Source organism: Lolium perenne, chromosome 5 (assembly GCF_019359855.2).
Source record: "Lolium perenne isolate Kyuss_39 chromosome 5, Kyuss_2.0, whole genome shotgun sequence".
Taxonomy (NCBI): Eukaryota; Viridiplantae; Streptophyta; class Magnoliopsida; order Poales; family Poaceae; genus Lolium; species Lolium perenne.
Genome location: NC_067248.2, coordinates 237,159,869 through 237,182,286, shown reverse-complemented (window position 1 = coordinate 237,182,286; position 22,418 = coordinate 237,159,869). Strand labels below are relative to the sequence as shown.

At 44.5% G+C, this 22,418-nt stretch overlaps 2 protein-coding genes and 1 long non-coding RNA gene across 3 annotated transcripts; 1 reads left to right on the top strand and 2 right to left on the bottom strand.

Annotated features, from left to right (window-relative positions):
• Positions 1 to 314: 314 nt before the first annotated feature.
• LOC127302358 (uncharacterized protein At2g33490) lies at positions 315 to 6,180 on the bottom strand. The gene is made up of 10 exons (XM_051332794.2): positions 5,844 to 6,180; positions 4,668 to 4,740; positions 4,199 to 4,273; positions 3,636 to 3,697; positions 3,482 to 3,550; positions 2,741 to 2,769; positions 2,453 to 2,663; positions 2,117 to 2,353; positions 954 to 1,971; positions 315 to 608 (listed from the first exon to the last, which is right to left on the bottom strand). Exons 1-9 carry the CDS (start codon positions 5,964 to 5,966, stop codon positions 955 to 957), a joined length of 1,896 nt encoding a protein of 631 aa, XP_051188754.1. The 5' UTR covers positions 5,967 to 6,180; the 3' UTR covers positions 315 to 608; position 954.
• Positions 6,181 to 10,026: 3,846 nt separating this feature from the next.
• Positions 10,027 to 16,406, bottom strand: LOC127302354 (pyruvate dehydrogenase E1 component subunit beta-2, mitochondrial). The gene is made up of 14 exons (XM_051332789.2): positions 16,222 to 16,406; positions 15,992 to 16,084; positions 14,657 to 14,737; positions 14,553 to 14,579; positions 14,392 to 14,454; positions 14,195 to 14,281; positions 13,086 to 13,211; positions 12,447 to 12,580; positions 12,285 to 12,357; positions 12,040 to 12,105; positions 11,717 to 11,755; positions 11,479 to 11,603; positions 11,277 to 11,391; positions 10,027 to 10,260 (listed from the first exon to the last, which is right to left on the bottom strand). Exons 1-14 carry the CDS (start codon positions 16,258 to 16,260, stop codon positions 10,192 to 10,194), a joined length of 1,137 nt encoding a protein of 378 aa, XP_051188749.1. The 5' UTR covers positions 16,261 to 16,406; the 3' UTR covers positions 10,027 to 10,191.
• Positions 16,407 to 20,008: 3,602 nt separating this feature from the next.
• LOC127302353 (uncharacterized) lies at positions 20,009 to 22,365 on the top strand. Its single transcript, XR_007852857.1, has 2 exons — positions 20,009 to 20,584; positions 21,825 to 22,365. It is a non-coding gene; the product is annotated as an uncharacterized lncRNA (long non-coding RNA).
• Positions 22,366 to 22,418: the final 53 nt, after the last annotated feature.

Here is a 22,418-nt window from a genome sequence, read left to right as displayed (position 1 = left end):
TTGAGAAGGCTTTCCCTTCAAAGAAGAAAAAAAGGCAAAATTTGAAGAAACGATGTAACAAAATGAAGGAGCCAAGAGCCCCCCAAGTGCTGCTTCATTTTGACGGATTTGGGTTGCAGCCTTTAATTTCCATTCTAGAATAAAAAATGTGGGACGATGCGGGGGCCCCCACCTCCCAGTATATTGATGTTCAAAAAAAGGATAAAACTGCACTAGAACCCCGAGTTCGTAAAATGAGGTTAGGACATAGTGTAAGAATTCCGTAAGATATATACCGTCAGCATTAACTAAAAAAATAGTGAACTCAAATACCGTCAGCATGAAGTTCCTCATATTTCTCTTAATAATTCCTTTACCGTGAGAACAGAGGAACACATGGACGCACACCTAAGCACCAAACAAATAGATTGGTCGGAGCGAAAAATGGAGATTTTATTCCACAACTCTGTTATTTGCACTACTACATTCTCAACCATAGGGTGACACGAAACGCCAGCTACTTTGCAATATGGGCCGGCTTCACATACTAGTATGTACAATATTCTTCCACGAATAGGCACTGGCCAAGCCTTCGTATACAATAAAATTCCACATTCACGCCAAATACCCTTCAGAGAAAAGGTTAAAGGGGAGAAAGGTTAGCCAACATTGTTATGTAAAACAAGGCGCTCAAAATCAGTTTGTAAAGCAGAAATGTTATGACTCGAAAGTAGTCAAGAAACCATGGGGGGCAATGCAAAACTGCATACTCATTACGGCATCATTGACATCACTATCCTATCCCCTTCATATTTGACAGTCAACTTCATAACTAGTTCAATTCACAAAAAAGAAACTTCATAACTATTTCAGAGCAGCTGTGTTTTCCATGTTCCAATAACAACAATAATTTGCTAGGTTACTAATACCAAGTTCGAGAACATGCTGTAGAACTACACATAATGAAAACTCACCCTATGTTCTCTTAACTGACTCGGCAGCTGCTGACAAAGGCTGACGGTCGTCCAAGACAGTTTGAGCTGAAGGAATAGAAGACAGGCTCATTCTGGCGGCCCCTTTATCGTGATGATCTTCTGTACCTTTACCGTCTGAAATACCTGTTCTTATGCCTCTAGAGGGTATAGAAAAACTACGGGCTATAGGCCCAGGTGGTGTTGGTAGAGGCGATGCAGTTTGTGGAGCACTCGGTGGTGTTTGTCTAACCCTAAAATTAAAATGATCCTGCCCTGAGTGGCCTCTAGGTGCCAAAGGGGCAGAATTTGGTACCAACGGGGCAGAGTGAGCGACTAGACTAGGAAATGCTGTATTTCTTGATGCGCTAGTAGGCGGTCGGGGTAGCTCATGAAGCTCCTTAATTCTGGGGGAGGATAAGGGTGGTGGCGAGGAACTAGGGGACACTCTCACGTGAACTGTTGGCTGATGTGCAGAGCTGTGCCTCGGCGCTGCGGCCATAACATCAATATTCTCGGTCGACCTTGGCCGGAGAGGAATTGGACCAGAAAAGGACCCCCTCTTTGCTTTTTTGTTGTCAGAAGAAATCTTCAGCTCATGATAGCCTGGTAGAGCCAGATCACTCACTGGGAGCATCGTCCTTATTTGTGCATTATTGATATTGCTTTCCTTCAGCACTGACTGTGCATTAGATAACCTGGCAGGACTTGGTAGCTTATTGTCTCTTAAATCTCCCACTTTTATACTCGGGTTGAGTGGGGATGAATGGAATGCACCTTTGCTCCCAACAGGAGATCCACCCGTAGGATTTCCTGCAACTATCTGAGGACTGGCTTGAACATCATTTGGAGTAGGCAAAACGTAAGTATTTAATTTCCTCGTTGCAGAACGCCGCAACTCCTTTACCCTTTCTGCTGTCTCAAGCTTTTTCTCAGGAAAAAGTGGAGCTGACTGACTTACAAGTCTTTGTCTTTCACTAGCAAAAGAGGAATAGTCTCCTTTACTTCTATCAAAAAATTCCTGAGAAAATAAGAAAATCAGATGACAGACTCAGAAGACAGAAGGAACAATCAATGTAAACAAACTAGAATATTCTGGGCAGGACAAAGAAGATAAATTGAATGAGAATTTCAGGATAGACTGGCATTTTACAGCATATTACTACCTCTCTAGGACTCCTGGAAGCATGACCGGCTTCTGCGGCCTCCTTATTTTCTCCATAGTCAAAAGACAGCTCTCCATCATGACTGTCATTGTAATCGTCATCATTTTCATCTTCAACAGAGTAATCTTCCTCCTCAAGTGCACTGAACTGATGATCAATGTGTTGTTGCTCGGCAGCAAGCCTAACGTGTGGCTCTACAGCCTCAAGAGACTTGACGCCCTTCCTGAACAAATTTAGCTGGTCGACACAAAATATCAACAATTTCAGAAAGTAAGTTTCTGCAGTGTGAAAAAACAAAATAAAGGAGGAATATTTCCATGTAACCAAAATGTACACCTGCGCAGCATGGTGCCGAGCAGCTTGTGTGAAAAGACTTCGGAATTGTCCTTGCTTCAATGACTTTAACCGGAATAGAAAAAGGGTTGCTTCCTCTTGATAATCTTCCTGAGCTTGTTTCAATTGTTGCTCTGATGCACTATTATCACCTTTTGAATTCCTAGATCTCCCCTTCTCTTTCTGTGCATTTAGCATGTATTCGAACAAATCTCTGGAAGGAATATTAAAAACTTAAGAACCATGTCACCACGGTAAGATCGTAAGTCAAAATTTGTACAAACATCATACCGTTTTTCATCACACTGGCGCTTCATTTCCTGCAGTGAATTTTTACCACTAGTTAAGTGTTTTTCCTCAATGAATAGACATGGTTGTCTAAAGGTTCAAACTATAAATACTACGTTTCTTTAAACAAGCACCTGCTAGAACAAATACTACCTCTGTCCATAAAGGATGTGAAAAGTTTGTCTAAATTTTGATGTATTTCGACACTCTTTAGTGTATAGATACATCCGAATTCAGACAAATCTCCGACATCCTTGTATGGACAGAGGGAGTACTATATTTCATTGGAACATAAAAAGCTTAAGCCATCAACCTGCTTAGGACAAAACAACAAACTGGGCTCAAACCAGAAACTTGACATCACATGTGCAACACCATATGATATGTAATGATATCACATGATGACTTCATAACACATATTGGGTATCAAGTTATGAAATTTCCCATTTTGGGTATCAATCTCCTGGTGTGACTTCATAACACATATTAAAGGCAACATATTATATGCAATCACACTGTGGTGAGTTCATTGGAAAGAAGAATTCAAGTCTCTCAATAGTAGGCTTTTATCTGTTGATTCTCTTGTTTTTCTCTTGACGTAGAATGAATTTGAACTTTAAATTTAAGCCCATGCTATAATATGAAGTCTATATGAGCCCATTGATACAAACAAATCAATCTGTTATGACCATATAAAAAGGGGCATGAACATAGAAGAGTTGCACATATTGCTTAAAACCATACCTCTACAGTTTGAAGCTCATTAAGAAGAGACTGTGATGGAGTGGTAATGGTATTAAGAACATGAACACGCTGAGGAGAAGAGATGACGAAGAAAATCAGCGGTAGAAGATCACAGTAAATTTGTAGCTTCAATAATAAGCAATTAGAAACTTACATAACTATCTACAAGTTTCCGAAGTTCAAACTGCGACTTCCCGAGCAACAGCAAAACCTTATCTGGGAGGATATTGTTAAATGTAAGCATCAAGTAGCAGAGTATGCAACAATCAGAAGCTATATGTCACATTCAATAACACTACAAGGAAACATTAGCGTTCTTTGCTCACCCTTTTCTTTAATTTTGTTCATGTGACGGTGACTACTTTCTTGCAAAAGGGAGCAACCAAGAAGGTACTTACAACTGCCTAGTGTAAATAATCTGCATAACTACTAGGGGTGTTCAATCATGGGTAAGAGTCAGCCTGGCCAAAACCAGCTGAGATGCTAGTTCATTTTGTTTCTTAGCATGTGGTGTCAGCTTTAGTGATAGTACAAAAAATCGTATAGGACAGTTTCACTTGTCAAGCCAAACCTTTTTTCAACAGCCCTAATTACTACGCATTCTCATCTTCCATTAAGAACTTAACTGATGTGGCTACAATGCTACCATGGTAGCTGATTATAATAATGTATTAGCATTACCGCTCAAAGTAAAAAAAAAAAACACAACATGATTACCGTTAATTCCTTCTTTATTTGGTGTGACTCTCTTCACTAAACAAGTTCCCATTTCTTGCAGTGCTTCACAGAACTCTGCACACATACACCAACTAATTATTGGCATCCAGTACAGACTCAAGGTACCGAGAATTGTGGCTGATACAAAACTATAACCATACAGTCATGTATATGATAAATGTGACCAAAATGCAAATAAACTGAGGTCACACAATGTCAGAACAACCTAGAAAGATAGTGGTGAATTAATAACCATGAAATTTCTTCACATGCGTGATTCTATTCAACCAGAAATAGATAAAGTTCAAGTGAAGATTATTTCCATCCAATTGACGAAGGACAGCTAACCCTAGTTACTCAAAAGGAAATGATCAACAAAAAATTTGCACCAAGCACTGCATAAATGAACTGAAATGAAGGTATCATAACTGATATCTAGAAGCAAAATATTTTCAGACAAGAAAAATACCATATGAACTGTTTGCTATTGCTGCCGCAACAGAAAGCAGGTTATCATAACAATTCCGCATATCCGCCATATCCTGTTGGAAGTAAAAGAGCAGTTTCAAACAAAATTGTCAAAACGCTGGTACATGAGCTCTTATTGACGCAATGGGAAACTAAGAGTTTTGACAGGGGCAGCTACTTTTGACTTTAGACTAGGTTGCACCATTGGTAAATATCACCTCATTGTTTCACATACACTGTCACTTATTTCATTACTCGGGATAGCCCTCACTTGGCAGTTTCATTTTTAACTATTAAACAATTCTCAACGAACTGACACTTGGGAATGGGGAATTCTTGTCATATCCAATGAGATCCAATAACCAAATGGGGTAAAATGCCAAAATGTGGCCCTAGTTTACTACGAGGCATAATCACGAGGCTTGTTGGGTACCAGACTAAAGCAGCCATAGTTATTAGATTCCAAGTATTTTTTTCCCACTCAAACAAGCAACAGTTTGCCAGAAAATGCCCATGCACAATGGCACACCTGCGGAAGAAGCACTAAAATCCAGCAGACACTTGAAAACGGGGAAGTAGCGACATACCCAATAAGATTCAGTAAGAAAAACTGAGTAAAATGACACCCTAATTTAGCACTAGAAGGCATCTTAATGAGCTACACTTATCGGATTTTAAGTCTTGTTCTCACTCAAGAGTTGTACTTGACTCAACAACTGTGCTTTCAGAAGCGCATGTACCACCCCTGAGTGTGAGCATGCGTCGATCTAGAATCCCCCCAGAAACCAACTACTAATCCACGCATTTCGCAGCAGGGAACAGCACCATGGTCTTGGCTCCCTCTCGATTCAAGGAGCTAGGACGGTCTCCTGAAACCGTGCCTACCGAAATGGGGCGCAGATCCGCAGGAACGCTTGCATCCCATGTTACCTCCGCGTAGAAGGAACTCCCGGAGAATCGAGATGGCAGACCAGGCGCCATGCGCACGCCAGCTCCGACAAACACATGGCGAACAATTCGCCCTGCCTCCCTATGCGCGCGCGCGCTGCGAAACCTGACCCCCCAACCCACCCAGCCGCCCCTCCTCCCTCGCGAGATCTCCATCCGCCCGCGCTCGCCTACTCGCACAGTGTAATCGAATGGAAGGGATAAGCGGCGGCGGCGGCAGCATGCGCACCTGCGCGGCGGCGAGGAGCTCGTCGGCCGCCTTGGCGGCGGTGGAGTGGTCCCGGTGGCGGTCCGCCCGCTGCTCGTGGCGCTGCAGCGCGAACCCGCGCAGCTTCCGCAGCGACGACTTCATCCCCGAGCCCCGCCCGCCGCGAGATCAGGCGCCGTCGGCCGGCCGGAGCAGATCGCGGTAGCCTTGCTCACCCGACCGACGCGCCCGAGCCGGATTCGCGGATGGGGAAACCCTAGCCCCCCGCGCCGCGCACCACTACCACCACTGCCACTGAGACTCGGGCGAGCGAGAGAGAGAAATGGGTGGGGAATTGTTTTTTCCGCGAGCCGAAGCGCGAGCGGTTCCTTTCCGATTATTTTTCTTCTACTAGTAGTCTAGTCTAGTACTAGTAGTAGCATAGTATTTTTCTTGGCCAACTGTTCTGGGGTCGTACTAGTATAGTCCGCGCGTTTTTTCGGAAATTCAATTCGGCTCTTGGGTGCGTATGCTCCCTCCACCTAAAAAACATATTTATAATTGTTAAAAAATTTATCAAAAAATTTCGCACCTACATCTCGACAATCTATGTGCGTTCGTGCAGTTTCGCGAAAAACCGATATTTTATGTGATCGATCTAAAAAAGACAAAATAAGTCTCACAAAAAGCCTGATTTTCAGCACTAAATCTTGTCTTTTTTTACACAGCTCAAACTACAAGTTAATCTTTCATGGAAAGACTTTGGTCGCACTTAGCATGTGAAGATGTACACATGAATTTTTCGTTTGAAATTTTTTGATATTTTAAAATGTATCAAAATCGCAGTTTAAACTAAAAGGAGCATACGCACCCAGGAGCAAAAACATCACCCCCGCCTTTTCTTTCTTTCTTTCTCGGTGGTGGGTAGGGTTGCTTTTACGCTTTCGATTTCGTGCCCCCGGTCTCTGCCTGGTCAAAGGCCGCCATCACACACCCCGTCGCTCTCTAGCTAGGTTTAGATCGGTGCCTGTCTAATTGGACCATCCGTTTCTCTTTGTTTAGTTAGATGTTGCTTGATGCTGCGTTGCGTTGCGGGCGGTCTTTGGTCCGGTCAAACACAGCGTTTTCGGAAAGCAAGCAGACATAGTAGGAGTGCTATAGACGAAAATAGGATTTGCACGGTTTGCTGCGTCTTGTGTGTGAGTCACTCGAGCGACCTTTTTGGCTAGGCAGGGATTCTTTGGACGCAACGCCCCTTTTCGGCTTATTTTTCAAGGGTTGAATGTAGATATTTTAAAAGAATAATAATAATACTAGCAGCAGCAGCAGCAGCAGCAGCTTGTATATTAGAACGTGCTCCTGTTATTCTGGTCTATGCAAGATAGAGGTGTCATATGACGATTATTAATACTAAAGCGGTGCTCACGGGCACCGGTCCGGTCCGGGCTCAATTATGACAGGTATCTTTGACTGGATCATGTGTGTTAGCAAGGTTGTTACTGTCGTCGCACCGTCTATGTAGGTGAGGACACCTCGTCATTGTAGCAATGGAGATTTGTTAGAGCAACCGGTTGTTGGCTATAAGCAAAATGCTAGTATGTTATTTATAGTTAACATGTAGTCAACAAGTACAATAATTGACTATAAGAATGTACTACTTTTTCAATTGATGGCCCACATTTCATTCACACACATTGCCTAGAAGCACGTGATAGAGCTAGCTCTTGCATAAGAGCCCACTTACATTCTCTCTCCTCCAACTAGACATAAATATATTATTTTAATCTTTGTAGCCAGCTGACTAGACGTTACTGTACTTGCTCTTATGTTAGGCAGCTGCCAAAATGTAGCCGTCGACTGGACACTTCCTTCATTTTTGGAAACTCATGGAGCTGCTTCACCTATTTTTCTTGCGTATTCCGCACTGTCCTGCCCTTCCCTGCTACTACATGGTAAGACTAGCCACAATGGGAGTATCATAAGTAGTATCATGCATGGCATGTTGGCAAAAATCTGACGTGGCACACCAATTAATGAGGTGAGAGATGAGAGTGGTATCATAATATGATATTGTATCATAGCACGTAAAAGTAGAAAACTTAATGGCAAACACATCATGTACACACATTTGCATTGAGATTCTACAAAACATTAAATATGATGATACTATGATATTATCTTATGATACTATGCATTGTGAGGTTAGTATCATAAACTAGTATCATATGCATGATACTAGTGTATGATACTTTTCATTGTGACTAGTCTAAGGGTGTGTTCGGTTCTGGAATCTGGAGGAACGGAACGGGACGGTTCCGCACTTTTCGCTCGTTCGGGTGTTCGGTTGGTTACGAGGAACGGAACCAACTGGTTCCACGGAAGGGAATATTCCTCTAATATGCGGAACCAACCCGTGCGACCGAATTGGCCGGATGAGGAGGAACGGTTCGCTAAGCTGAAAAATTAAACTCGCTAATTCGACGGCCACGCGCGCAGCAGCTCCCACCGACCAGCACGCAGCAGCTCCCGGCGGCCCCGCGACGGAGGAGGCGGCCAGGCACGCGTGCGGCGGCGGCGCGAGCACGCGCGGCGGCTGGGCCAGCCACGCGCGGAGCTCGGCGGCGGCCCCGCGGCGGAGGAAGCGGCCAGCACGCGCGAGCACGCGCGGCGGCGGCGCGAGGCACGAGCGGGAGCTCGGCCGGCGGCCCCGCGGCGGAGGAGGCGGCCAGGCACGCGCGGTAGCTCAGCCGGCGGCCCCGCGGCGAAGGAGGTGGCCAGGCACGCGCTGGAGCTCGGCCGCCGTCCCCGCGGCGGCTGTGGGCCAAGCACGCACGGAGCTCGGCCGGCGGCCCCGCGGTGGAGGAGGCAGCCAGGCACGCACGCCGCCGGCGGCGCGAAGCAGCCGGCGGCGGGAGCACGCGTGGGCAGCCGCCCGAGCACTTGTGCAATTTGATTTGAGCATTGTGCAAATATTTTGAGCCAAAATAATCTGTGAATTATAATTTTGAGACGGAAGATTAAGTTTAAGCTCAAATTATTAGCTTTTTAAGCATGATTATGGATATTCCGTTCTATTCCCAGTTCCCCCAACCGAACAGAAAACGGAACCGTTCCGTTCCTCGATTTTTGCCGAACCGAACACGGGGTCGGAACCGTTCCATGACTTCGGAATGGAACCATTCCGTTCCATTCCCTCTCGTTCTAGAACCGAACACACCCTAAGTGCATCTCTAGCAAAGCCCCAGTAAACTGGACAAAACCGAATAATAACTGTTGATTTACGGGTTTAGTTTAGAAAATGGCGCAGATCAGTCACCGTAAATGAGTCAAAACCGAGAAAAAAAATTCGGACCGAGACCGAAAACCCAACTCGGTCTGGATTTGTAGGGGCTGAAAGGGCGAACTGAACACAAAACTATTCGTGGCGCGCTGAAATTTCAGAGGAGACCAACTGCTTCCGTTGGTACAGTCGTCGGAATCTAGCCAAATTCGTGGCCGGCGTAGGGTGGCGCGAGCTCGTGGGCGATGTGGAGCGGCGCGGGGCGACGAGCTCGCAGCAATGTGGGGCGAGGCGGGGCGAGCTCGTAGCGGCATGGGGCAAGGCGGCCCGAGGCGGGACCAACACAGGGCAGTGTGGAGCGGGACGGCACCAGGTCGAACTGGGCGGGGCGAGCTTGGGGCAGGGCCAACGGTGCGACGAGGGGGGCGGAGCGAGCTCGGGGCAGGGCTGGCGACACAGTGGGCGGGGCGGAGCCAGGACGGGCACGGGGCCAGGCAGGGAGAGCTCGAGAGGAAGACCTCGAAGACTTTAAAAAAAGGAAAATGAGTAAAAAGAGAAAAAGCTAACAGGTGGGTCTTTAATGGCAGGGAATATATTGTTTTACAGTTTTTTTTTTCGTTTACGTAGTTTGTTATGCGCCATCAATATCAATTTTTCGAACTAAAAACATCGAGTTTCAACTCGATGTTTTCAGTTCACGTATTTACGGGCTCTGTTAGAGATACTCTAAACACTGCTTCCTGGAGAAGATATTATGTCCACGAGCCACATGGGCAGCAAAAAGGTTTCAGACAAACACGAGCCGTGGCTGTGACGAGACCTAGCCGAATGACAACTTGGCACATGCACCCTGCCTAAACTTTTCCACTAAGTCATGATTAGACCATGTGGATCAATCCAAACACTCATCAGCCAACGCAAGCCGCACAATTCACAACAAGAAAGTGGGGGGCGCCAATGGAATGCAGTGATCCAACTGCAGCTAAAAGAATAAGATGCCATGGCACATCTACAAAATTTAATGAGTTTGGGCAATTGTGGACACCATTATGGAACACACTGTTTTCTCGCCCGCCAAAGTGAGAACCGAGGAAGTAAAATAAATTCAGATCAGGCTGTTGCGGCCATGGGTACCGCCCTGTAGCACGCTCGCCTCGCTGCACGGACAATATCCTCGATCTGCAACGGCAACAAGAGAAAGGATTGTTGAGTAGAGCAGAACCAAGAAAAGAAGATCAACGGATTACAAAGTGTGCACAAGAGAACATGTTTCATTCGTTCACATTGCTCATGCTAATAACATCACAGTATTTGGCAATTCTACAGGCCTGTGTGCAGTGCAGAAAACCAGAAACTACGCTGTAGCACGAAATTTGGTGGCAGACAGAATTTTTAGCCGTCCCTTTTCAGTGGAGCCCCAGACCAAATACACCATTGACAATAATGTGAGGTTACAGATGCAACGAAAATTTGGACCACTAAATGTTGCCAGAGACATGCAACAACCAGTTTCACACGCCAAGCATCAAGCATTACAAACAAAACAAATAATACTGATGTGTGACCACCTTGACCACAAAGGACACCACCTGGTATCAACAGCTAGACAACACGGCAGAGAATCACCAACTTAAAATTATGGAGGGACACCTCCAGGCATAAACAGGGTGGCAGATAACATTCCACAGAAAGTTTAGAAGATTTTAGGCTGTGAAAAAATGTTGGCAAGGCTATACTGGTGTGTCCCATTTTCGTGTGGCATGTGCTTTCAAATCTATGGTCAAATGACGTTATTCCAAAAATAATGCTCAAAAGGAACCAACAGAATAAGTTCATTGGCAAAGATGAAATATTTCCCAAAATCCGACCTCACTCAAATGTATGCATGGGAAACAAGCTAGCAACCAGCCCTCCACATACAGTATGCCTGCTACAGATTCTATGCACTTCTGAAGGATAGGCAATTGATTCACATGATACTAAAACAGCCACTATTGCCATCCGATGCAGTAAGGCTACATGCATGATGCCTGTGCCCCCAAAACAAAATGCCAATGATTGAACATACTAAATCCCCACAGTTGCGCAGAAGAAAATAAATGGATGCAACTAGAAAAGTTAGCAATCATGCACAAGTGCCATAGTTGTGAAAGTTTAAGCAATAAAATGTATTGGGGAGAAAAAAATGCAGGAACCTGTGGAACAGCCAATCTCTCGAGGTTGGCAGCATAGGGCATGGGTACATCGGCTCCAGCAATCCTCTCCACTGGAGCATCAAGATACTCAAAGCTTTCTTCTACAACAGACATGCTGCAAACAAAACAGGGCATGTGTCAGAAGAACTCCTACTACACAAGTTTGCTGGGGTGTGTATGTGAAGAGAGAGAGAGAGGTAACCATATTTCAGCACCAACACCATGCTGGGGGAAGCCTTCTTCAAGAGTCACCAGCCTATTTGTTTTCCTAACAGATGCATTAATGGTAGCTCTATCCAGTGGTCTTATTGTTCGAAGGTTGATCACCTATTTACAAATGTCAGCAGAAAATAAGGAAGATCAAGGGCATGTACCATGTAGAGAAAAAACCTATCAATAGTTACACTCAAGATACATTGTGCACAAACAAAAGATATTACCTCGGCGCTAATTCCTTCCTTGGAAAGTATCTCAGCAGCCTGTAAACCAACTGAGCATTATAATACTGCAACACTCAAGTGCTGAAAGAGTACTACAATCCATCTGTTCAACAGAAAATCCCTCTACTAGAACAAAAATACAAAATACACAGAAAACTGGATTTTTCGAAATGGCACTTTGCATATCAGTTTAACAAGGAGCAAAAGAATGCCAGTGCACCAAACTAGACTCCATTCAGAATTAAGATATGATATACTATAGAGCTGACAATGTAAGAATTCATCCTCCTCCCATGATATTTAGCAAGTATAGAATGACACACCTGAAGAGCATAACCAACCATCTTGGAGAATGCGGTAATTGTAACATCTTTACCTTCGCGTTCAATCTAGAGAAAGAAAGAGACCCAGATGTAAGGGCATACTGCATAGAAGTTCAGTAAGTGCATAATGCGTCTGATGAAAACCATGCATTCATTTACAGAAACCATAGAAAACCATAAAGAATTTAAAGCAGGGAATGCTTGATAAGTTTCCTTCAGAACACGTGGACGTAACATGCATATACCTTAGCTTTACCAATTGGCAGAGCAAAACTAGAATCAAGCACTTCATCAGAAACAGGGAATGATTCTCCATAGCTGTAGGGAAAAACATACCAACATCTCAATGAAATGATAGATATTATCTAGTAAAATATAAATATCTAAGCAAGGTCAGATGTGTATACAGTAATTCATTTTCCAGAAAAACAACAGGATCGGGGTCCCTAATTGCAGCTTTTAGCAAGCCCCGAGCATCTTCTGAGGAATATGGAGCCAGAACCTTAAGTCCTGGAACATGTGCAAACCAAGCTGCATAACACTGTAAAACAGTTCAAACACAATTATTAAACCAACAGAAGTCATCAAAATGTACTGAAGACAGTGGAGCATATCTTAGGAGCTGATAATAAACCAATTTTACACCTATTTCTCACAATGATAATTTATGTATATTGGCTAAAAATCAAGGAAAGAATCCAGATAACCCCTGACCTTTGGAGCTTACATAACCCTCTGGAATTTAAAACAGGCATCTAGATCCCTGAACTTTGCAAAATAATTCAATTTGGAGGGGGGCTAGTTGCCACTAGGTAGGGAGCTACAAACACTTCTCCATAAAATGAATTACTTATTTATGACATCATCGTTTTAATATTAGCGAAGAGGTTTGCATGGCTAGTGGACCCGCTAGAAACAAGAGCACACAGGGGGCAACAACATAACAATGGAATAAAACTACTATTTTCAAATCCAAAGGTCCAGCTGTTTTTTAAATCCTTCAAGTGCTAAGATGAACTGGCAATAAGCCATTCCCTGTTACAAACCTGTGAGTGTTGAGCACCAACTCCAGCAGCAGCTCCATTTGGTCCTCTGAAAACAATAGGAACATTTATCTGACCAGCTGACATGTAGTTTGACTTGGCAGCTGAGTTGATGATATGATCGATTGCCTGGATATGCAATATAAATTGTTAAGCAAGTCTTATAGATCATAAGAAATTAAAATTTGCAGTTAGTATAATGGAAAAAAATCGTTCTCATGAGAAGAACTTGCAAAACAAATAGACCCCTCAAAAAAAACTTGGCGAAAAATGGAATGTCTGATATAAACGTGGACCCGTATTGGTTGCATCTCTATATAGAGACGGAAAAGACCACAAGTAAAAAACATATTGTCAGTCAAATGAGTAAAGCATGTGTAAGATTGTGTTAATTATAGTATAGGTTAACACATCAATAGTTAATAATAGGCTATACATTGATCTTCATACGAACAAAGCCTGAAAGCTATATCTAATGTAAACTCTACCAAAAAAAGTACCTAACAAGAATAATAGATACTATGCAAATGTAAATGCCAAACATAGAAGCTATTTCTTGTACAAATTAGTCCTGACAAAGCTTATCGTTAACATTATTAACATTTGTTGTTAAACTAGGATCTAGGTAACAACGCTAGTAAGAAATATATACAATGAGCTCATTGTGAACACATAATAACTACTAACTGAAGACGAGTTACACAGTGAAATGCTTTTCAGAAAATTAGAAACAAAGAAGTGCCGTAAGAGCTGGCATTCACATCTAGCTGCTAAAGGGTAGCAACGTACATAGTCATATGTTTCTTATGACGTGATTACATTATATTCGTTTTGAAATTACACAGTTAGTAAGGCATGTATTTAAGGTAATTCTCCTGATTTAGTCCCTGCGATGCTTTCGAACTACTTAAGCGTAGTAATGTATATAACCATATGTTTCTCCAGAGGTGATTACATTTTATCCCATTTTAAGTTACACAATCTGTAGAGCATAAATTTAAGTTGATTATCCTAAATTAGCCTTCGGACGCATTCACATCTTTTAAACCAAGCAGATAAAATAAGTTCATTTGGTCCTTGCTAAATTAATACTTTATTAGCAAATGACTAACCTGCATTGAGAAATTAAATGTCATGAACTCGATGACCGGTCGGAGACCTTGATAGGCTGCGCCTACACCAATGCCTGTAAAACCAGCCTGGACAAGAATAACAATAGAAGATAAATGCTTAAGCAGAACTGCTTCAATCTAAAAATGTATGAATCGACAGCAACAATTGCATGGTTAAAAAATTTGAAGAGTGAAACCTCTGTAATTGGTGTATCAAGAACCCTATCAGGACCATACTTGTCAAGCAAGCCCTTTGTGATCTGCAGAAAACCCATGAAAGATCAATACTAATTCTACAAACTGACATCAGTTGCCGATGGGACTTAAAAGAAAAAAAAAATCTTCAAATGTAACACACCTTGTATGCACCTTGATATTCTCCAACCTACCAACAAAATAAGAGGTATTAGAAAAAAGAAGCTACTAAAAAGGAAAGAAAATGTAATCGATTCAAAATGCTACCTCTTCTCCCATTACAAAGACAGAAGGATCAGCAGACATTTCTTCATCTAGTGCGGAGTTCAATGCTTCGCGAACAGTGATCTGGACAGGTAAACAATATTGTTGGTGACATGCCTTGCAAGTTTTACAACAACAAAAAACACTAGTTTGGAAAGTAAGAGGCCAGATCTCCTTTTTCCCAACTAGAACCTACTTCTCAAAAGATAACTCTCAATACAAATATACAATGGAAAATATTTACAGCACATAAACAAGATAATCATGCCATTTCTACTTCCAAGACAGGGAAATAAATCAGACCACACAGAACTAACAATTATGTGCTGGTCAGTCCAGGAACCATCTTTGTTGATGTTCCCAAAGCACTCAAAGGGGAAAAGGGGCAATAACATATACAATCAATCACACCAATGGCCACTACAAGCCATCTTTAATGATTCTCATTCTGGTGCAATTAACTAAAAAAGTAGAAGATGCCGGCTAAGAAAGTTAAGAGCAGTGTAAGGAATATATTGCCAATATAAGACTTGAATAGCATTTGCCCAATCTTAATCAGTGGGCATTTATTCTCCAAAGTAGAGCAATTGTATTGCCATAGGTGCGGTCAATAGGTATATCACATCTTCATAAACAAACCAGAAAAAAAGGACATGGATAGGACTGACCTGCATAAGCAGATATCCTAAAGTCAAATAAGGGGGTTTCAATGTATAAGGAACTATCCCATGTTCTAAGCTGTGCAACCAACTGTCAAAAGCATGCATAGTAGGATAAAGTGATCAACCATGCTTCGACGCAACAGTCCAGAGGACATTGGCCCGCACAACCCGGCATCAGCAGGTAGTCATAACTCACAACTCACAGAACTAACTTATACACAGTAGTAGCAACTAATCATCGAAGCATTACAGCAGCCATTTCTGCTACCCTAGCGAATACTACACTAGAGATGTGTAATACAGTTCGGAGCTTAATTAACAAACATGCCCCCCAAAAAACCTATCAAACAGGACCGGGACAAAACTGCCTATTAAACAACGTCGATTTAATATCATAATCCAGCAACCGTTTTCAGAACCAACCACCCATCTCAAGTTCTCAACTCCAAACTATAACAATCACTACGTCACGACCTATCTATTATAATAACAGGAATAAAAGTCGTAATGGCCAACGCGCTGAATAAAAACCAAGCAGCAGACAATAATATCCAGTGAGTCAAACGGCCCTTGGACAAGCGAAACAACAGAATTGACCGAACCCCGGCCACGTCATTGCACGCCCAACCAATGCGGCGCGCGCGATTAGGAAAGTAGGGTTGGGCCAGGCGCTCACCTCCTTCGCCCCGGCGGAGAACGCCCTCGTCGCCTCCGTGGACGCCGCCGCCGCCGCCGCCGGGCGGAGCCTCCGCAGCACCTGCCCCAGCATCTGCACGCAAAAAAATAAAGGAGCAACGAAGCCGTCGTCAGAAAGGGCGGTCCCAGATCGAACGCAGAGAGGGCGTCGGGAAATGATCGGGGACGAAGCAGGGTGCGGGCGGGGGTGGGAGAGGTTTCGGCACTCACGGGCCCGGATCCGAGCTGCCTCCTCGCGGCGCCCAGCATCTTCCTCCCTCCTCGCGATCGGAGCGGTGTGTCGCCGGAGTGGAGGCGGCGAGAGGGCCGGTGCGGGGAGGAGACGCCGACGCCGCCTCGGAACGGGAGGAGGGAGGAGGGAGTAGGTGGAGGAGGAGAGCGTGGATACGTCTCTGCGCGAGATTCTTATTTAGCGCGCGTTTTGCAGGAAAGCCCCTCTCTTATCGTGGGTTTGCCAGCTTAATCATGCAGTGTAGGGGCCACGGGAGCATGTTAAAAGATAGGCCCACCAAGAGCATGGGCTCTGAGCTCACAAACACTACGGCACCGGCCTACTGGAACCAATTAATAAATTTCCAGAATATAAAGCCAAAAAAAACCTATCTCACCAAAGTCTTCTCCTTCCGCTCAATAAAAAAGTCTTCTCCTAAAAAAAGATTTCACCAACAGTGTGTCCGGTTATGTTAGCGAAGTAGGGATAAGCACGAGAGAGGAATACATTTTTTTTATATACGATATATATATATCGACGCGGATTTGCTACCCGCATGGCTAGCTACGCACCCTCCCTTGACCATCCGATATAGTGAGCAAAAAATTGAACGGAGCAAGATTCCTATGGCTGGCAATGGAATCAACTAACGGGCTGCTACCTCCTGGTTTGGAGACGTTAGACAGCTGCCAATACTGCTAGCTGTCATTGTAATACACTTGGTAATACAAACGGAAGGTCTTCCAGATGGCAGTTCGTTCAAAATCGTATACATTGTGTTATACAGTTTCAAGTGCAAATGTATCTGCAATACGAATGGTGATACAGTAAAAAATTCGCTGAATATTACAGACACGTTAGCCAGCTGCCAGGTTGCTAGTTGTAGCAAGGAAAATGTAATAGTAACATGCATGGTATTCCAGCTGAAACTACATTCAAAAATACAGATTGCAATGCAAAGTGTATGGGCATTCCAAATACAGATTGCAATACAAAGTGTATGGGCATTCCAAATACAGATTGCAATGCAAAGTGTATGGGCATTCCAAATACAGCTACTCACTGTCGTTCATTTTGCCATGTCTAGACTGGAAAGAGCTGGCATTTGCATGCCTTTGATAGTACATGCTGAGTGCGGTTTGTATCGGTTAGCAAGTTGTTGCTTACTACATCTGGTTGGAGCAATGAAATATGCAAGACATTGATCTAGGCATATGTACAATGAAAATACAACTGAAATTACTGCTCAATCGGACATTGCTCATTTTGAACAAGCATGTGTAGAGTGTGTCCAGCAATCCTCAACTAGGCATGTGGAAAACTAACAAGATGACACGGAAAAATACAGTTTTTGGTATTTTTTTTGCTAGGAGAAATTTGGCACTCTTCAAACGTCATTTCTTGGACAGTAATACATACGAGAGTTCATAAAAACGACAGTTTGTTCAAAAGCAAAAACATTGTGCTACACTTTTTAGTACACATTTAGTTGCAATATAAATGGTAATATAGTCAGAACTTCGTTCAATATTAAAGACATACATTCATTGGTAATACAACAGAACTTTTTAGTACACATTGTGCTATACTCTACATTTCTTTTTCCATACATGCATTGTGGATTGCAGATGGTTCGAGGATACATGTGTATGGCTTCTAATTAAAAGAAAAGATTGAACTTGAATGGAACTACGGTGATTGAACATAATGTTCTGTATGGCGCCAGGCTTTATTCGGCGACCTTCTTCATCCATGTCTGTTCGGAAAGAGTAAGGTTTGTACCCGGTAATGGCAGACAAGCTTCCGCCGGGCGCCACCTTGGTCCTCCTCGATCGTTAGCGGGCAGTCCTCGTCGAATGACCATTCCTATTTCAACTCGACATACATGGCGGCCACATCGAGCTGCGTGCGTGTCGACGATGGCGGTCGGCAGACGGCAACAACAAGGCGTGTAAGGCATGTAGCTGGTAATGGAAGAGCGCCTTCCGCCAAGGCGCCACCCTGGTCCTCCTCGGCAGGAAGATGGTAGTCCTCCTCGACAGACATGTGGTTTTGCATTCCTATTCACGTCCGCCTAAACTGCCTGCAAAACAAAACATGGGGAAAAGCCGAGCGAGTCGTCGAAGTCTAGCGAGCACACCATCGCGGCGCCGGCTCCACAAACGGCTTCACTCCCCTACAACAAAATACGCGCTTACTTTCTTGAATCCCGAACGTAAAAACGTAGATAAATGCAGTACCAAAAGAATCAAAACTTACAGAACTGAAATTTGTTGGATCAAACAGTCGGGTGCACATTGTTTATCATAAGAGAATCGCGTCTTTTCAAATGGTCCTGAGCTCGCCTAGACAATGATTTGTAAGAAAAGAAAAAAGCCAGCTGCTTGCTAATCCACTAGGGGTGCCCAAAGGAGTGGAAGTCTTATGGCGACGTCTAAATATGCAAATTGATAACCAAATTTCAACCTTTTTCCTTACAGCAGAGTTTGAAGTTCGAAATCAATTGAACAAGAACAAACAAGAAATAAAGATGAACTCACTTCCCCAAAAAAATTATGTATTGGATGAGGCAAAATAACAAGAAATAAGCCAACCCAAAGACATCTCAATGGTCGAAAGTATCTCAATCCTTAAGGGTTTGGAGAGAATAAAAGACACTCACTTCTTGGAGGAACGGGTTGGGTAAAATCCCCCCTAACTTTGGTTCTTTTCTGTTGGGAGAAACATGCAAGAAAATCTCGTCGGACCTCGAGCCTTGTTAAAATGTGCAACCGATCGCCCGGATTTATAAAATTAACAAGACAAGGGAGGGAGCAGAATGAGAGAAACCAACTCGTATCTTTTGTCTGTGCTAACTGCAAATTACAACTAGACCACAAAAGGATGGGGAAAACAGAGTAATCAAGCACCGTCCCGTGACGGCCTGCGGAAGACGGTCTTGCCGAGCACGATGACCGATCTGGATTCGTCGAGCACGCGCGCGACGGTTGGGGCCGGCGTCCGTCCCCGCGCGGCGTTGCATCGAGATCCCGAGGAACTCGACGTAAGGCACGGCGCCCACGCGGGACGCCCGCACCCGCGCGCCGCCTCCATCTGCGTGACGCGCAGCACCTTCCCGCGCCTCCATCACCGTCAGGCTGCCCACCTCCGCCTCTATCGCCGGCGCCGGGGCCGGAGCGAGCGCGGCGGGTGGCACGAGGCCGTCCAGGTTGATGCGCGGGAAGGAGACGCCGAGGTGGTCACGGTGATGGGATCAAGCACGAGCATGGGGAGCATGGTCGCCGTGCTGCCGCGGGAGGGAAGGAGGCGGCTCACGGATGCGGCCGCCGGCCTGAAGGAGAGGGGCGAGTCTGCGACCTCGCGTGGTCTGTGGATGGGGTCAGGAGGGGGAATGGGATGTGGGACGTCCTGGGATGGGGTGGGGTTGGGAATGCGGTGGAAAATGGCTACGCGGTCTAGCAAAGTAGCAACTGCTAATTGAGCGGATATGCTACTCTCGATACGACGGCGTTGCCTTTTCCCGTTAAAATTCTGTGATCTCGCGATTATCTCTATAGTAAATCGGACGGTTGTATGGCTATGCATAGCTAGCCACCATGGTAGCCCACTATTTTGCATATATATCCAAAATAGTGGGCTACCATGGTGGCTAACTATGCACACCTAACCAGCCCTTGGATATACAGCACATCATTCCGGATCTGCACATGGGAGCATGAAACTGCATTGCGAGAGCACCAATAATTAACGGAAACAGGCAAACGCCGTCGCACCGAGAGTAGCATATCCGCTCGCGCAGCTCGTTGGCAGCCAGACCACACGCTCCACCCCAGCTGCTTCTTTACCACACTCTCACCTGCAACTTGATCCCCACCATCGCCCATCGCTTCCTGCGCGTCGCCTCCCCCCAGCAGAGCTGCCCGGCCTCACTCCCTCCATGGCGCGGCACTCCTGCACTCCTGCAGTCCCCCGCCTCCCATCTCCATCCCTGCTCCCCCTCTGCCCGCATCCGGCCGCCCCTGCATCACACAGAGTCGACGGCGAGTCCAGCACTCCGCCCGAATCCCGCATCCATGGTGACCCACCGCTGTCGCCCAGCACCACCGTGTGCGGCACGCCTCCGGTCATGATCCACTCACCCCCGCCGCCGGCCGACTTGTCGTGTAGCCATGGTGGCTGGCGGGTTCACGGTAAGGGGTTGGAGGAAGCCAGATCTTGTCCCCCATGCGGTTGCTTTTTTTCTTCAAGACTATCCACTTCCGTAAGGGCTAAGTGTTGGGCTCCTCACCATGTCCGGTAGATCCAACAGCCTGATGGTTCAGATTTCAGAGCAGCAACGAAACATCAAGCAGCAGTGTTTTGGTAAGTTCATTCGAATTTGCCAAGTTATTATGCTTCTAGACCGGAACAATGTTAGGTCGTTCTGTTTTGCCTTGGTGATGCTGATACGTTCCCTGTCTTTTTTTCTAATCTGCACTTTGCATTTTCTTTCTGACCTTTCTCTGCTAAATTTTGTGGGGTTTGCTGTGTAAATGGATTTGATGTTTCAGATCGATCAAACCAAAAGCAAGTGATGTCCTTATTTCTGTTTACATGATCTTAGTACATTCGATCCCTAAATTATGGTAGGAGCTACAGTTAGCTGTGCCTTTTGCAGTGTATTGAACCTATCAGTATCAGTCCTGTAGTTTTCGAGTGCTATTTTTTCTGGCCAATTTCACTTTCTGCTCTAGAGTGCTCAAATGGACACATGTTCAGTCGATAATTCAAAGAGCGATGGCCTGCATTAGAATTAGACGTTACATATATTGCTCTAAAGGTGAAAATTAGTATGTCTGTGCATTAACTCTTACACTTCTGTAAGTTAGTATTTGTTGAATGTATGCATCCGTCGGTGCTATGCTAAAGCTTTTGCTTCTTCTCATCTTATAAACAGTTTTGGAAATTTTGTAATTTATTGTCTTTCCATTTGCGTTTTTCAAGCTTAAAAGGTTCCACTAAATTATGTCGGAGAGTAAGGATACCAGAGACGCTCCTCAAATTTTAATGAGATGAAATTAGCTGATTAAAATGACCAAACGTTTTTATCCCTTGGTTGGATGAAAAATTTAGACGCAATATAGAAATTTAAAAAATGGGATTTAATTCTGCATTTCAAATTGCAGTAAAGGTTAAGGTGAATCAACACTGTAAACAGCCAACTTTTTGTAAAGTCTGAATGTACTACAATCAAATCTCCAGATGAAACTCAACGACCCGACGTTTTCCATCCTATTTAAGAAATCAAAATAAACTAGCAAATCATCGTCAGATACAAACAACAATAATAGCAAAACCTCTCTGTGTCTAGGTAGAGCACGGTATGAAGCCCAACAAGAGGAGCAGGATTTCACATGAGGAATTTTCTGCTCCGGGAGGAAGCAACTTCGATCATCTTCCTAATGAGCTTATTGTATCCATTCTTGCTTTACTTTCGTCTTCTGCAAACACCCCTGCAGACCTTGCCGGCGCAGTGATGACGCTATGTGCACCTAAAACCAATCTTTTCTAGCTTATTACCATTTTGTATTGATTCTTTATTTTAACCTATTGTTATTTTCAGAGGCAGGAGGTTCATGCAGGTTGCACGTAGCAAGCTCGTACTCGAGAGCTTGGTCATTGCTTGCTAGATGGATACGGTGTAATAACCAGCGCTCCTTTAAACGGCTTTAAACGGTCGCCTTCTTCTACATCGAGCAAAGGAGAAGGAAGCCGAGAACAACTGACCAGTGCTCTTCAATCCATTTTCTAGTACGTACTAACTCTTCACGCTGCCGAAGTGATGTCCAGGACCAGGATCTTTGACCCTGCTAGGGCCCTGCTCCTCGCCGTGTGGATGGTGCGCTTCAACAAGCTCAACGTCGCCAAGGCCGTCTTACCAGACAACTATAGTATGGTCGAGTTCCAGGCCAAGCAGGCACGGCTCTTGCTGCTGCCGGAGCTTCAGATCATAGCAAGTAAACTTCAGATCAGTGACATAGATGGAATATAAGCAACTTTTTATTTGTTTCTTTGCTCCGTGATTGTTGCGTGTAAGTATGTCATCTGCTTGATTGAATATAAGCAGCGCCGGTATAATGGAAGGTTGTGTCTTGCTTGTACTACATCTTTTGCACAGTGATGTTCTTGCAAGCGTAGTCGTTTTGTAGTTTATGAA

Bases quoted from the DNA above. Each gene is read 5' to 3' on its own strand.
- LOC127302358 (XM_051332794.2), bottom strand. From the start codon at position 5,966: ATGAAGTCGTCGCTGCGGAAGCTGCGCGGGTTCGCGCTGCAGCGCCAC. The intron at 4,741-5,843 runs GTGCGCATGCTG...TACTTCCAACAG, and splicing joins AGCTCCTCGCCGCCGCGCAG to GATATGGCGGATATGCGGAA. The intron at 4,274-4,667 runs GTATTTTTCTTG...GTATGTGTGCAG, and splicing joins AATAGCAAACAGTTCATATG to AGTTCTGTGAAGCACTGCAA.
- LOC127302354 (XM_051332789.2), bottom strand. From the start codon at position 16,260: ATGCTGGGCGCCGCGAGGAGGCAGCTCGGATCCGGGCCC. The intron at 14,282-14,391 runs GTTTCACTCTTC...ATTCTTGTCCAG, and splicing joins TTGATACACCAATTACAGAG to GCTGGTTTTACAGGCATTGG. The intron at 10,261-11,276 runs GTTCCTGCATTT...TTGCCGTTGCAG, and splicing joins AGAGATTGGCTGTTCCACAG to ATCGAGGATATTGTCCGTGC.